Source organism: Eublepharis macularius, chromosome 12 (genome assembly GCF_028583425.1).
Source record: "Eublepharis macularius isolate TG4126 chromosome 12, MPM_Emac_v1.0, whole genome shotgun sequence".
Classification (NCBI taxonomy): domain Eukaryota; kingdom Metazoa; phylum Chordata; class Lepidosauria; order Squamata; family Eublepharidae; genus Eublepharis; species Eublepharis macularius.
In genome coordinates, this window is record NC_072801.1 from 76,124,773 (window position 1) to 76,139,607 (window position 14,835).

The window sequence follows — 14,835 nt, forward strand, 5'->3', positions numbered from 1 at the left end:
TTACCAACTCAGGGGCACCCACTCATTTCCCTTAGTCCAGCTTCAACCTTGCCCACTGTCTTCAAGCCCCTCCCATACCTTTGACACAAAAGCAATGCTCCTTTCTGATGTGGCTGTAAGCTCCACCCACTCCATTAATCACTGAGATATGCAGAAGAAATGCTTTCCCATAGCATCACATGTTCAGTTTCACACACAAACCCGACTTGATCAAAGTGAAATTAATTGAATTGGAGTGAAATGCCAATTCACAGGCAGAAGTCAAGAGCTTTTAATGTGAACAGTCATATGGCAATTTAAAAACAAGAAGACAAAATTCAGAGAGAATCAGTGTGCCAATGGCTGGTGTCAGAGCCATGAGTATTCTGCTAGAAGTCACCATTATACAACTGTCAGCTTCTATTTTTTTCCCCTTAAAATACATTTCTCCTCTTCACGACTGTGACAATAAACTTGCAAGTAAAGGTAAAGGTAAAAGTGCAAGCACCGAGTCATTACTGATCCATGGGGGAACATCACATCACGACATTTTCTTGGCAAACTTTTTACAGGGTGGTTTGCCATTGCCTTCCCCAGTCATCTACACTTTACCCCCAGGAAACTGGGTACACATTTTACTGACCTCGGAAGGATGGAAGGCTGAGTCAACCTTGAGCCGGCTACCTGAACCCGGCTTCCACCAGGACTGAACTCAGGTCTTGAGCAGAGCTTGGGCTGCAGTACTGCAGCTTACGACTCTGCGACATGGGGCTTGATGTTGGACAATATCCAATCTCGCTACGAGCTGTAAACCGGGGGTGGGGGATGGTACGATACAGTACGGTACGGTATGGCCTGATCTTGTCAGATCTCAAAAGCTAAGGAGGGTCAATACTCAGATAGGGAACCACTGAGGAAGACTCTGCAGAGGAAGGCAAAGGTAAACAACCTCTACTTCTCACTCGCTATCCAAATCTCTTTGTTGGTGTTGCCCTAGGTCAGTTACGACTTAACGGCACACACATAAATACATAGTACAGATAGTTCAGTGGTTCCAATGCGCAAGGCATCTCCCTATGAAAAGAAGCACCAAAAATTCTGTAATTGTCTTAATTCCAGGTGCTTTTGAGTAGAACCCTAGAAGTATTAGTGCATGGAAGTATCTCTTGGTTTAAGCTATCAAACAGAGTGGTTGGGGGGATAATATCTTGTAAGCTATCATTAACCCTTGGAAGGCAGGTGGGGAGAGCACATCATCACCCTGTCTCTTTCTTTCTGCCCCCCCAGCAACAGCCACAGCCCCAGCTGTGTTCCCATTGTCACCATGCTGCGAAGACACTTCCTCTGCCTCCCAGGTCACCATGGGCTGCTTGATCTCCGGTTACTTCCCTGAGCCAGCCACAGTGCAGTGGAATTCAGGAGCTATCTCCTCCGGCATCCAGAACTTCCCTTCATTATTGCAGTCATCCAGTGGCCACTACATTTTCAGTAGCCAGCTCACCGTCCCAGGCTCCAGCTGGCAATCCCAGAATTTCGAATGCAATGTTGAACACGCGTCTACCAACACCACAATCAGCAAAGAGATCGAAGGTGAGTCTTTCAGCTTTTTTGTTGCTTCCTTTCTTCTACCTTTAATGGGCAATAGATGGGCAAGAATGAGGGAAAGTTGACTGTGTTCATGATGAGATTTAGAATAGTTACATTGGAGTGCCTTGGACCATCCTCCAAGGAGTCTTCCACCAAGTGAAGCGCCTCTTCTTCAAACAGAAAAGGCACGTAAGTTGGAAGAAGGTTTGGAAGAAGCTTTCAAAAATAAGTCTAAAGGAAAGATATGGGAACAATATTTTAATTAATAAATAAATACACTTTAATAAATAAATACCAATTAAGTAGCAAATTAAGTACTTCCCTTTCCTATATGGCTTACAGTGTACATAAGAGGTACTAGATAAGAATGGAAGAAAAGGGTCCTCATCACCAGACATATTTTTGTATGAGCTATGTTGAGTTGGAACTCAGAGAGAGTGCAGTGCGCCCTAGAAGCATGCATACTTCCCATGTACCTCCTCTTATTTCAGCCTGCCTTATGCATGAGCCAGTGACCCCGGAAGTCCTCCTCCTCCATTCCTCCTGCAACCGCAATACGGACAATGCCACCATTCAGCTTGTGTGCCTTATCTCGGGCTTCTACCCTCGCACAGTCAAAGTGAATTGGCTGGTAAACAGGCAATTGGCAATTTTGCCAGCACACACCGAGAACCCAAGGAAAGATGCCACCGGAGACACCTTCAGCACTACCAGCACAGCCAATGTTACCCAAATTGATTGGAAAGAGGGGAAGACATACACCTGCCAGGTGATCCACCAAGGTCACAAAGTGGAAAAACATGCCACAAAATGCAGAGGTAAATTATAACTGCTTAGTCGGGATTTGACTGAGTTCCTGTTGCTCAGCATGGATTAAGGAGAAAAGCAGGGGAGAGATCTTTCAGTGTCAAAAGGATTACCCCAGGGGTTGCTCATTCAGAAATGCATAACTAGTCTTGTTATGGCCCATGGGGCCTAGGAAGGGCTCCCTCCCCTCTCAATCTGCCTTCACACCCGTACTTCTGTCTTCTGGTTGATGGATTCCAGCCTGGTTGAAGGATCATCTGGGTCCTGAGTGTCTCCCTGTGCACTCTAATTCCTATGCAGCTACTCTTAGTTATCCTGTGAGCAGCAATTTATCTGCTTAGCTCCACACCTAAGGTGCATCAGTTGACCAGCATGCCCTAGATGCCTGCTTGCTTGTTCTTTCAGTCAACATCTGCAGATGTGCTTTTCTTTATTCTGCTGTAAGGAACACAGACATATTAAATGGATTCTCTCCCTCCTCAAATTTTGAAGAACTGGAGATGCTCTCCATGGGAGAGCTGGGGCTGTTCCCAGATTTGCTGTTTCATAATTTGGGAAGGGGGTGAACAAACAAGCTATGATGATCTAGAGCTACTCCTGACATTAAGTTGTAATGGTGATTCAGAAAGAGTGGGGAATGGCAGATTAGACCATGAGGCAATTAACAGAGTGTAAGAAATGGTAGGATGAGTCTAGGGGCTTAACATGGGTTCTTGCATCCCCAGGGGACAGTGGCAATTGTACAGCCAATGGCATTAAGGTCTCCATCTTACCCCCAACTCCGGCTGACCTATACATGAATGGAGAACCCAGGCTTATCTGCGTGGTGACTGGTCTTGAAAGTAATGTGGGCATGAAAGTGCGCTGGTCCAAGGAGAAACCAGGGACCCTGAACCCTGAACCACTGGAGCCCGCACAAGACTCAGATGGAACCTTCACCCTTAAGAGCCCCCTGATCATCTCCAAGCAAGACTGGCTGGCAGGTGACATTTACACTTGCACACTTGAACATTCAAGCGGCATTGCTCCCTACTCTAAGACAATTGCTAAGAAAACAGGTAAGGAAGGAAACGGGTTCTTCTACCATGTGTGACTCTTGGCTTTATTTTCTAGTAGCCCCCTAAACAGGGATACCTGAGCAGAATCAGCATACCTTGAAATAGTTGCATTTTCCCATGAGCAAGGAGGATGGTGGCAGATGTGAATTTTCTTCTGCTTGTAGAAAGTGGCCTCATAAATATATCGGTGTCTGGGGAGGTCTAAATAATCATCTCACCATCTCTGATCATAGGATCTTGTAGTTATCCAAAAGTTTTCTTCTCTGAAGAAGGGAGCTTTGACTCTCAAAAACTCATACCCTGAAAACCTTGTTGGCATTTGAGGTGCCAGAAGATGCAGATCCTGCTTTTTTAAGGTAGAATTTGTACCTTTGTTTCTGGATGTGAATGTAATGAGAGTAGGGCCTGCTTTATTATTTCCCAGAAAGGCTTAGTACTTCCAGGTAAATAGCAGAATGCAGGACGAGTCTAGGATGTCATCAGGTAGCTACAGAGAACACACCGCACCTAATGTGGAAAATTACAAGAAATGTTCTCCTGCACATTGTGTATGCGTGAGAGAGAGAGAGAGAGAGAGAGAGAGAGAGAGAGGTAGATAATGAAGGCACATAATGTTGTATAGCCCTGTCTAAATTACCTTTGACAGGCCTTTGTCTTAAACTGAATGATGGTTACCTTTCTCTCTGCTACCCTCTGCTTTTCTTCACAAGGCAAACGGACCCAAGCCCAAGTGTATCTCTTCCGTCCCCACAACGAAGAGTTGAAATCTCGCGATCCAAATGTATCCATTACCTGCCTGGTTAAAGGGTTCAATCCTGAGGACATCTCCATCAAATGGCTTGAGAATCACAATGCCATGACTGGAAACTACTATGTTACCACCCCGGTCCAGATGGACAGCAGTCATGATTCCTATTTTGTCTACAGCAAGCTGACAGTCACCAAGACTAACTGGAACAATGGCCATATTTACACCTGCCACGTAGTCCACGAAGGATTCAGCATGAAGTATACCCAGAGGAGCGTTGAGAAAACTCAGGGTAAAAAATGAAAACCGTCTCAGCATTGTTACCCTCCCCACCCACCCTAATCCACTGAATTGTCTCTAGCATTGTCAGACTTAACCCTGTGTAAATAATTTCCATGCATTCATTTGTGGTTAACTGCCAAATAAAAGAGAAATCACCCAAAGGCTCAAACACAAATATTCTTTATGACCTCTTCCTGGGGCATCAGTGACTTGTGTGGGATGGGTGGACGGGTTCTTGAATTGAGCTGTCTCAAGGTAGATTGCTCAAAAGCAAAGTGTCAGGGGTGAAATGTCTTTTTCGTAGTCCTATGGGTATCCCATTTTTCCACCTAGGATCTTAAAGCTGAAGTTATCCCCTTTTAACTTTGCAACAACCCTGTGAAGTAAGTCAGAGCAAGAATGGTTCATCCATAGCCACCCAGTAAACTTCATGGCCATGTATTCACTTGGGGGGGAAGTATTTGGGGATTTCCTGCATTCTGCAGGGGGATAGACTAGATGACCCTAGAGATCCCTTCCAACCCTGTGATTCTATGATTCTATGCAGTGATTTGATCTCCATCCATCCCTCTGCCCAGTATTCCACACAGACTTCTCTCATTACACACTAAGACTCTCTCCATTGTATTTGAGGGTGTGAAATTCAGGAAACTTATGATATGAGGAAGAGATTTTTATTTATAAGTAGCTTAACAGTCTCCCCACAGAGATTCCATTGTGGCTTCAGCTCTTTCTCTCTGCTCCCTCACCAGACACCACTCTTGATCCACTGCCGCCAGGCTTTTAAGTATTTAAACCAGTCAATCAAGTAAGAGCTGTAAAATTCTACACCACAAAAGCCAAGTTCACTCCATCATTCTGTGTCTTTTCACGTTTTAAAAAACCCTGTTATATAATACAAGGGAAGGCGGCATGGCATAGCCTGATCGCGTCAGATGTCAGAAGCTAAGCAGGGTCAGTACTTGGATGGGCAACCACCAAGAAAGACTCTGCAGAAGAAGGCCATGGCAAACCACCTCTGCTTCCCACTTGCCTTGAACGCCCCTTGCTGGGGTCACCATAAGTCGATTGTGACTTGACAGCACATACGACACAGACATATAATACAAGACAGGGAAACAGCATCCTGACCTGCCTGAACTCAATTCACGTTATAGTTGTGGAAGCAAAATATAGGTGTTCTTTGAGATATTAAAGTGAGCAAATATGGATATATAATGTCACATGTACAGATACGCCACAGGATAAAACCAAAGCAAGTTGACATAACAGTAATGGGAAATAACTAAAATGCATTCATATCACATTCTCCAAAATAAATAATACCCCATCTTATAAAATAATCTTGCTTAAATAACATCAATACATCCATGCATAACATTCCAATCTATTCTGTCAATAATAGAAAGATGGAGGGAACTCCCTCTTTCCGTGTCCTAATCCTACACAAAGTCCCTAAATATTGATCTTTAAATACAAGCTATTCGGAGCTGCCTCATAATGAGTCACATCAATGGGCCATTCACCCCCTGGCAGTGAGGTCATCTTATAGACGATTTTAAAAAGAGATAAGACAAATAGGTCTATAAGCATCATAGCTAGTTACACAGAGCCCCCATGTTCAGCTGCTATACGTCTCAATCAGTTGGTGAAGGACAAAAATCAGAGGAAAAACTGATGTATTCATGTTGTGATTATGGGCTTCCCAGAAGCATCTGTGGGACTGTAGCATGCTAGAAAAGATACAGACTTGGTATTATCCAAGCAAGGCACATTTTATCTCTTGATCTCAGACAGATGTCTTTCCCAGCCAAGGTTTCCTAAGATCATTTTAATTAGACATTTAATTAAACATTTTAATTAGAGGGATAGATCTTATAAATGTACAAGATGTGGTCTAGCTATGACCTCCTAAAGGCAAGTAAATACAATGTCAGGTGGGCATTTTGGACTCCTTCCCTTTGCATTTAAGTTCGCTGCAAACAAATCCATATTGCAATTGTGTTCTCCATTGATCAGGAAGGAGTTGGGACGTGATGCCACACTAGAGTTGCCCACAACTAAAGGGTATCGGGTTCCAACCTCACCGCGTGCCAAGGACAAAGCTAGAGTGCGCGCTGGCAGCTGGCTCTCCTAGTCTAGGCGTGTCGGTCGCCACGTTGGGCTGTTGAAACCATTCCAGTAAACGACATGGCTGTGGTATAAGTTTCGATTAGGAGCAACCGAATTTTTAAAACAAGCCTTTGAATAATTCAGAACTCTTCCTCAGGGTAAGTGTTCGCAGTGCAAAAAAAAAGCCACCCCCTAATTTCATTATGTTAACAACACCTTCTGGTGTCCCTTTCAAGAAAACTATAAACAACCGAGCTTGGATCTTCCTTGACCACTTTTTTTTTTTTTACTGAACATTCAGATTGATGAAGAGCTCGGGGGCGGGGGGGCTTGTAAGTTTGCTGATTGTTTTGTAACAATTTGATTGAGTCTGTTAGGAAGGTATCAAAGGTGACACTTATTTTAAGTTTTGGGTAGGTAGCCATGTTGGTCTGCAATAGAACTGCAGTATTTGAGTCCAGTGGCACCTTAGAGGCCAATAAGATTTCCAGGGTGTAAGCTTTCAGAAGTCAAAGCTCCCTTCTTCAGATGGCGCCACTGTACTCAAAATCCTTATTTTAAGAATTCAGGGCAGTATACATGGTTCTTTCTTCCTCTCTTTTACCTGCAAGCAAAACAGTGAAATACATTAGTTTAGATATGGTGACGACCCCAAAGTCATCATCCCCTGAACTTCATGGAGGAGTGGGAACTTCACCTAAGGCTCCAAAGTTACATTCCTAATGCAAACCACAACACCACATTGGGTCTCCGACATGCATCTGAGCAACAGCTCCACCATCACCACCTTCTGGAACTGGGCGATCCAGTAAGAGCAGAAGAACCAAAGCAAAGTGCCCCATAATCCCAATCCAGCCAGCCGCTCCAGAAGGATAATAAATCCAAGAAAATCAGCAGGGATGCACTCCCCTGTTATTTACCAGGGGCAGATAATCTACTAGAGAAACCAAGGCAGATCTGAACAAAACCTAAGCCTGATTAAAATGGGCCTAAATACTCTATCTCCTCCAAGACATCCTGAAGCTGCATAGCCACCATCCCCTTGAGCTCTTTGCCACTAGGTGGTAGATGTTTAGGTCATTGGGATGCAGGATGCCTTCTGGAGGACAAAGTATCATGACTGCCTCTTTCAAGGAAGTTGGAATTTCACCTTCCCACAAGGAGGCATTTGTAGCCTGGGCCCATTTACCAACCTAGCCTGGCTTGATTCCAACTAAAGGGTATATTAATCAAAATGACGGAAATGGGTAAGCCAAGCCAGTGTGGACCATGCGCGTGGGTAGATCTAGCAAGTGGATGCAATATAAGGAAAATTGATTGGGGAAAATAAAGAATTCATACGTACCCAAAAGGAGCATGTATCTACTTTGACATCTCTAACATATAAAGAGTTAAACTTCTCTGTTAAAGAAGGAGAAGAAGGGATTTCCAGGCACATTTGATCCCTTATTTTGTGTAGAAGCATAGTACGCTCTGCTTTTGCTTTTCTCACATCTACATAACTGTAAATTAGCTTCACTGTCATTGTTTTCCCTCCAAATTTTCCTAGAAATTATACTTAAGAATACCAAGAATACTTTGTGAGAGATCCCTTGCCTCTTCACAGAATGATGGTTCACAGGTGACCTTGTGGGATTATTCTCCCTCTGGCGTGCTCGTTGGTTAACATTCCTTAAAAAAACCATGCCCTAGTTATGATGAGGGGGTGCCATTTTCTCTTCACAAAAGACTTCTCTGACACACAGTGGATGAAGGGAAATAATCAATGAATGAAAGATAACTAGCAGGCAGGGACAAACAATCAATGGTGGGTGTTGAGAGAGTACTGAACACTTCTTTATTATTAAATAAAATGTATATCCTGCCTTTCTGTCCCCAAAATTGCCCCCATGATAGCTACCAAATTAAAAACATACATAATAAAATTACATTAAAACCAATCAAAACAACAAATCATCATTAAAACAGTTAAAACCAGATTTAAAATATGCGAAGACATTGTCGTCGTCATCATCATCATTATTATTTAATTTTCAGCCCACCCTCCCCGCAAGTGGGCTCAGAATAGGTTACAGCAATACATAAACACAAATTATTTAAAACAATTAAAACATTGGGAGTGAAGAGGGAATGCCAAGTGAAACAAAAAAGTCTTCATCCACTGACAGAACATGGCAACAGAAGGGGACAAATGAATTTCCCTGGAGAGAGAGTTCCAGAGTTTTGGTGCAACAACTGAGAGCGGAACCACAAGTGACAAAAGGCACAGGTTGGACACTTGTCAGCTTCCCTCAAGTTTTGATGGGAAATGTAGGCATCCTGGTCTCGCAGCTTCGCTCTCTGACTGCTGTCCAATGGACTTTTCAACTGTCACTTGTCCAACATTCCGCCAAGCTGCCTACATTTCCCATCAAAACTTGAGGGAAGCAGACAAGTGTCCAATCTGTGCCTTTTGTCACTTGTGATTCTGGTCTGAGAGGGGCTTCTCCTGGGTTGCCACCAGCTTAATTTTAGGAATCAGTGGCATCCAAAGCAGAGCCTCTGAAGATGAGCACAGATGGCATAGAAGGAAGTAGGCACAGAAGGAAGTAGGCAGTCTTTCAGGAATGTTGGTCCCAAACCATATAGGGCTTTGAAGGGCACCATCAACACCTTGAATTATGCCCGGAAACAAATGGAGAGTCAGTGTAGATAGGCCAAGACTGGAGTGATATGACCCCTATGATCCACCCCACTCAACAGTCACTTTGCACAGAGTGATAGACATGTGCCCCCATTCAAGCACAAACCTAGAAAGATCTGAAGCATATGCAATAATAATAACAACAACATTCAATTTATAGACCACCCTTCAAGACAACTTAATGCCCACTCAAAGCAGTTTAAAAGTATGTTATTACTATCCCCATGACAATCACCCTGTGAGGTGGGTGGGGCTGACAGAACTCTGGAAGAGCCCGTGACTGACCCAAATGACCCAGCTGACTTCAAGCGGAGGAGTAGGGAAACAAACCCAGCTCTCTGGATTAGAGTCCTGCCACTCTTAAGCACTATACCAAACTGGCTCTTATGACACTGGCCGATAAAAACAAACATAAACATTTGATGCTGGCAACAGTCATAGCTCGGTTCCAGGCTCCTTGGAATGTAATTAGGCATATTTTCTCTACCCTCCCTTTGTGAAGTCAGGTTCAAATTAGAAAGGGATGTGGGAGTAAACAGTTTAGAGCTAATGGTGAAAATAAAGATAATGCTTGTGGCAGAAAAGCATTCCAGAATAAGCTTGTTCAAACATTTTAAAAAGGACTCACAATTTTACACTGGTGAGCATGAGAACTGAAGTTCATTATGCTCACTTCATACTGAAAAAATATGGTCATCGAAATTTTCGGAGCTGTGTTTTAGAAACTACACTTGAAAAAGATAAAATCAAGGGATGGTAGAGGTTATGCCATGCAATGATTTTCTTGGCTTCATGTTTGTCCTCTTGTATTTACACTCACACAGGGCTTTTTTTCGGGGAAAGGAGGTGGTGGAACTCAGTGGGTTGCCCTCGGAGAAAATGGCCACATGGCTGGTGGCCCTGCCCCCTGATCTCCAGACAGAGGGGAGTTTAGATTGCCCTCCACGCTGCTCCAGCAGTGCGGAGGGCAATCTAAACTCCCCTCTGTCTGGAGATCAGGGGGCGGGGCCACCAGCCATGTGATGATTTTCAAGAGGTTCCGGAACTCCATTCCACCGCGTTCCTGCTGAAAAAAAGCCCTGCACACATACAAATATCAGTACACAGTTTAATCCCTCATTATTCCTTTTTACAGTTTCCGTTTGGCCCTTAATGTAGTGGTTAATGCTAGGCTTGGAGACTAGATGTACTCTCTTCCCCCCTTAGTCATGAAACTCACTAGGTGGCCTTTCTTAGTAAATCACTTCCTTGTAAAATAGACTCATTAAGGCTGAATTAGGACATTTCCACCCACTGCCCAACTACCACGACACGTCTGCAGGATTATTTCCAGGTTTTTTTCAACTTCTTGTTGACATAGCCCAATATGGCTTGCCTTTGCTGTCTGGCGAATTAGTCCCTCAACTGTTTTCAACTCAACTCATTAAGACCTAGACCTCAGTAGTGTTGCAGAAATTACATAGGAAGTCATAGTCTGGAAATGAGCGGGAAAAGGTTGCTTAACAGGCTCATCACATAAGAATTAAGAAGAACAGTGCTGGGATATGATGATACAAGTTTTCTCAGAGTGAAGTTATTCTGTAGGACTAGGCCAAAAGATCAACAGGGGATAAAAAGGCTGGATCCAACCAACATTTCTGCTCATTCTTGCCCAATTCCCTGTCTTACTGCTGTATTCATCCCTCATGGTTTTTGTACTTACAGATCTCATGAGCCCCAACCCAGCCTTTGTGGGTATTCATTACTTTCTCACCAGCAGAAAAGCTGGTTGGATCCCACCCAAGGTCCCAAAAGATCATGCATCCAACCGCTATTACAAAATGCAGATGACAATATTTGGCGTTATAGTTCCAGGTATCCTCTTTACTCACAGGAACACTACATCATGGGTTTTGCCCTCTACAACAGTCTAGAGAAAAAAGAAATAATAATGCAGAATCCAAAGTGCAGAGTGACTGTGAGTAAAGTGCACGTGTGACGTGAGCAAGATTATGTGGTACCTACATAACATTAAAGAATGGAAGAGAAACCAGCATGAACAGTATCTATTGGGCCAAGGGAAGTTTGCAGGGAAATCAATGACTTTACTAAAGGCAAGTTAATCACTTCATGAGGGTAGAGGAAGTTCAAAAGGTTACAGGGTTGGTGGAAATTGATACATGTTCTATGGAAAGATTAGAAAGATTGTGTTTATTTTTATTTTATTTATTCAACTTTTATACTGCTTCTCTTCAGTAAAGTTCTTGAAGCAGGTCATAACAATTAACAAGGGTTAAAAACAGTACAAAAATATAATATTCAATAAAACAGCCTAATACAAGTAATTAAAAACCGCCCCAACCCTAGCCTATAAAAACCTGCAAATAACATAAAAATTGCAGGTAGATAAAAATGTGCAGCGATTTGCTCTGCATCATAAAAGAATATTAGATAGCAGAGGTATGCCAGGATAGTTCTGCCTTAGATTTTAGTCTGGGGCTATTAACCTCTGTGAACTGACATCTCTTTTCTTCTATCGCAGAATTCTTTGTTTCAACTGATGATGATTACAGTGATGAAAAAGAGGAAGAACTGGACAGCCTGTGGACCACCATCTTGATTTTCTTCCTCCTCTTCCTCCTCAGCATCTGCTATAGCGCCACCGTGACACTGTTCAAAGTGAGTGGGAGGGAAGTTACAGCCCTACATCTACATCTTGCAATGGGAAGGAGGAGAGAGCAAAGAGAGAAATGCAGAACATTTTGTGTTGTGATTGCAAATTGGTATGTGGTTTAGTGTTGCCACCTTAGAGTTAGTAATTGGACACTGCCTCGAACACAAATGCTAGTGTGTGCTGACTGTATCGTATTTCTGGTCCTTGCAGCCTCTTTAGCATTGTTCGCTCTCGAGTCTGGGGAGATAAGGTGGGATATAAATTTATTTATTTTGTCATTTATAGTCTACCTTTCTCTCTGAGACTCAGTGCGGATTACACAGTATGAGATTAGTACAAGGCTATGCCTCCCCACCCCAGTTGGCCCCTATGGCTCTTTCATGCATGTATATATAAACTTTTATACCACCTTTCTCCATAACATGTGAACTCAAATCAGTTTAAAGGTATACATATAAAACACTATAACATCACTTCAGAGGCAGTTCAGGAAAAAATAGAAGAAAATCTTATTGGAAATAGATGGGCAGGACAGTCTAGCCACCCTTAGCTGTTCTATTTTCAGGTGGAAGATGGGTTTCTCAGGCCTCCACATATACAGGGCTGTATTATTCACAAGGCTGACTAGGCCAAAACCTAGGGTCCCCTCAGGGACTAGGGGCCCAGCATTTTTTTTTTTTGCTGAGGCACACTCCCACATAAATTACAATAACTGCTTCCCTATTGAAGTGAAACAAATTGTCTCTTATATTAAAACAATTATCCATAAATTATATATATATATATATATATATTAATAAATAATAAAAATGATATTCACTTCAACATATTACAGTATTGAACAATTATACCCCCAAAATATGCTTTTCTGAAGAGGTCTACCCGTGCAATAAAAATATTTTTAAAAATTGTGAATAGAATGTTTCAGGAGACCTTCAAAGTAGATATAGGGCTATGTACTCCGGCCTAGTACCTACTGTACCAGAGTCAGGCTGTCAGCTGTAGTGGGGTGAAAGATTAAAGTGCCAGAGGGGGCCCAAAATACCTGAAAGCTTAGGGCCCCGGGCATGGGTTAATATGTCCCTGCACACATACAAATCCAAAGCACGGATCTAAGTCCCAAGAAGGTCTTCTGAGCTGCAGGCTGAGAGCCAAAGGCTAAAGGTTAAATTAACTCCCAATAGCACCATTGACATCTCCGAACTGTGCTATTCTCAGAGCTAAACCACACAAAACGAATTATATGGGGACACTCAAGTGAAGGGAGACGCAATGTTAGCAGGCAAATGTAGTTTGAATTTCACCTCTCTCTACAGAGATGGCAAAAAAGTTCCTCAAAGGGTTTGTTAATAATTGACAGAGCCTTTGGGGAGGCAAAGAGGAAATTAACAATTTCCAATCTTTGCCTGCTCTGTAGAGAGAGGTGAAATTCAAACTACGCTTCCCTGCTAACATTGCAACTCCCTTCACTTGAGCGCCCTCGTATAATCCATGTCGTATGATTTAGCTCTCAGAAAGGGTGAGCTGGCAGCCAGCACCAAATCTGAGCGTGTTAGCACTCCTGGTTCAGCACTCCGAGTTTTAGCACTACTGTAATATAGTTGCACTAAGTAAATTTGCCTCCTCAACTAGCCCCAAACCTGGAGTCCCTGACTCCAGTTCCTCTGCTACCCACCACAAAACTCTAGCCTGAAGGGAAACAAGAAGAAGGCTGTTTCCTTCACTTAGATAGAGGGTTTACACCTGCCCTCATACAGCTGGGTTTCAATTCCACACCCAACCCTCTGTCTCCAAATTTTAAGGGCATTTCCTCCTTTTGGTGGAAACCTGTATTTTCATGCCTGCTTGGGGTTTCCCCCCAGGTATGTAGAACATCTTCACCTTGTCTGTGATAGTCTCCATTTCACTGCCATTCTGGTTGGGTGCAGGGACACACATGCACTATGACAGAGAATGCATCCATTAAAATGTTCTGTTAAAAATAAGAAAAATGAGATGAAGAGAGAGAATAATTTGAATGGTGGTTTTACTGATTGGGTTGAGATGTGAAGGAAAAAAGTTAGAACCATCTTCTTGTGAGGAAATTTGTCAGAGTCTTGTCTCATGTTCAACTCTGCTCTGTGTCTCCCACCATCCTCCCCAACCCCCCGCCAACAGGTCAAATGGCTTGTCTCCGCTGTGATGCATTTGAAGAACAAACCAGCTGGTCCCGAATACAGGAATGTAATCCAGGGGATACTATAGGCTCCTGTCCCTGGGAACTTCATCCTACAGGCTTCAGAAATGACATAAGAAGAAAGTGGCATTAAAGAAGAAGTTGGTGGTTATGCATCAGTTTTCACTCTGAATGCTCCAAGCCTTCTCCCCGTGCTCTGCTCTTTCAACTGTCCTAACTTTTCCGTTAGAGATTAATATGAGTTTGTATCAGGCCAGGATTGTATCACTGGGAGCAGACCATTTTGCTGGAATCTAGAGCAGGACTTAAGCCATTTGCTAAGACAGACCATGAGAGAGAAAACTTCTGGGTCTTATATGCAACTGGTTTCCCACCGCCACACATCACATCTAACCAGTTCTCCTATCCAAGGAGAAAGATATGCACCTGCACTGTTGGTTAAAAAAAGCCTTCTGGCTCAGCTACCTCAACTGACCTCCGTTCTAATTTCCACCACACAACCAAACCATTTCTTTTGCACACACACACACACACACACACTCTAACATGTGCTGGGCCTACCCATCCATCAACTGCACCAACCCTTCTCACATTCACAATTCTGCTTCCAGTTGGAGCTAAACATGGAAAACTCTGATCTTCTGTGTGTTGAGTGTGTGTTAAGTGTCATCAGGTTGCTTCCGACTCACTGTAGCAATAGATAGCTGTATTGGTATTCCGTCTACTCCAGGTGATTTGTTTCTCCCAATT

General features: G+C 43.2%; 1 gene segment (V, D, J or C); it reads left to right on the plus strand.

Annotated features, from left to right (window-relative positions):
- Window positions 1-744: 744 nt before the first annotated feature.
- On the plus strand, window positions 745-14,153 carry LOC129339986 (immunoglobulin heavy constant gamma 3-like). The segment is given in 8 exon segments: window positions 745-817; window positions 1,267-1,569; window positions 2,058-2,384; window positions 3,099-3,431; window positions 4,142-4,471; window positions 5,404-5,415; window positions 11,778-11,914; window positions 14,067-14,153. Coding segments are annotated over 8 exon segments (1,602 nt in total).
- The last annotated feature ends 682 nt before the right edge of the window (window positions 14,154-14,835 follow it).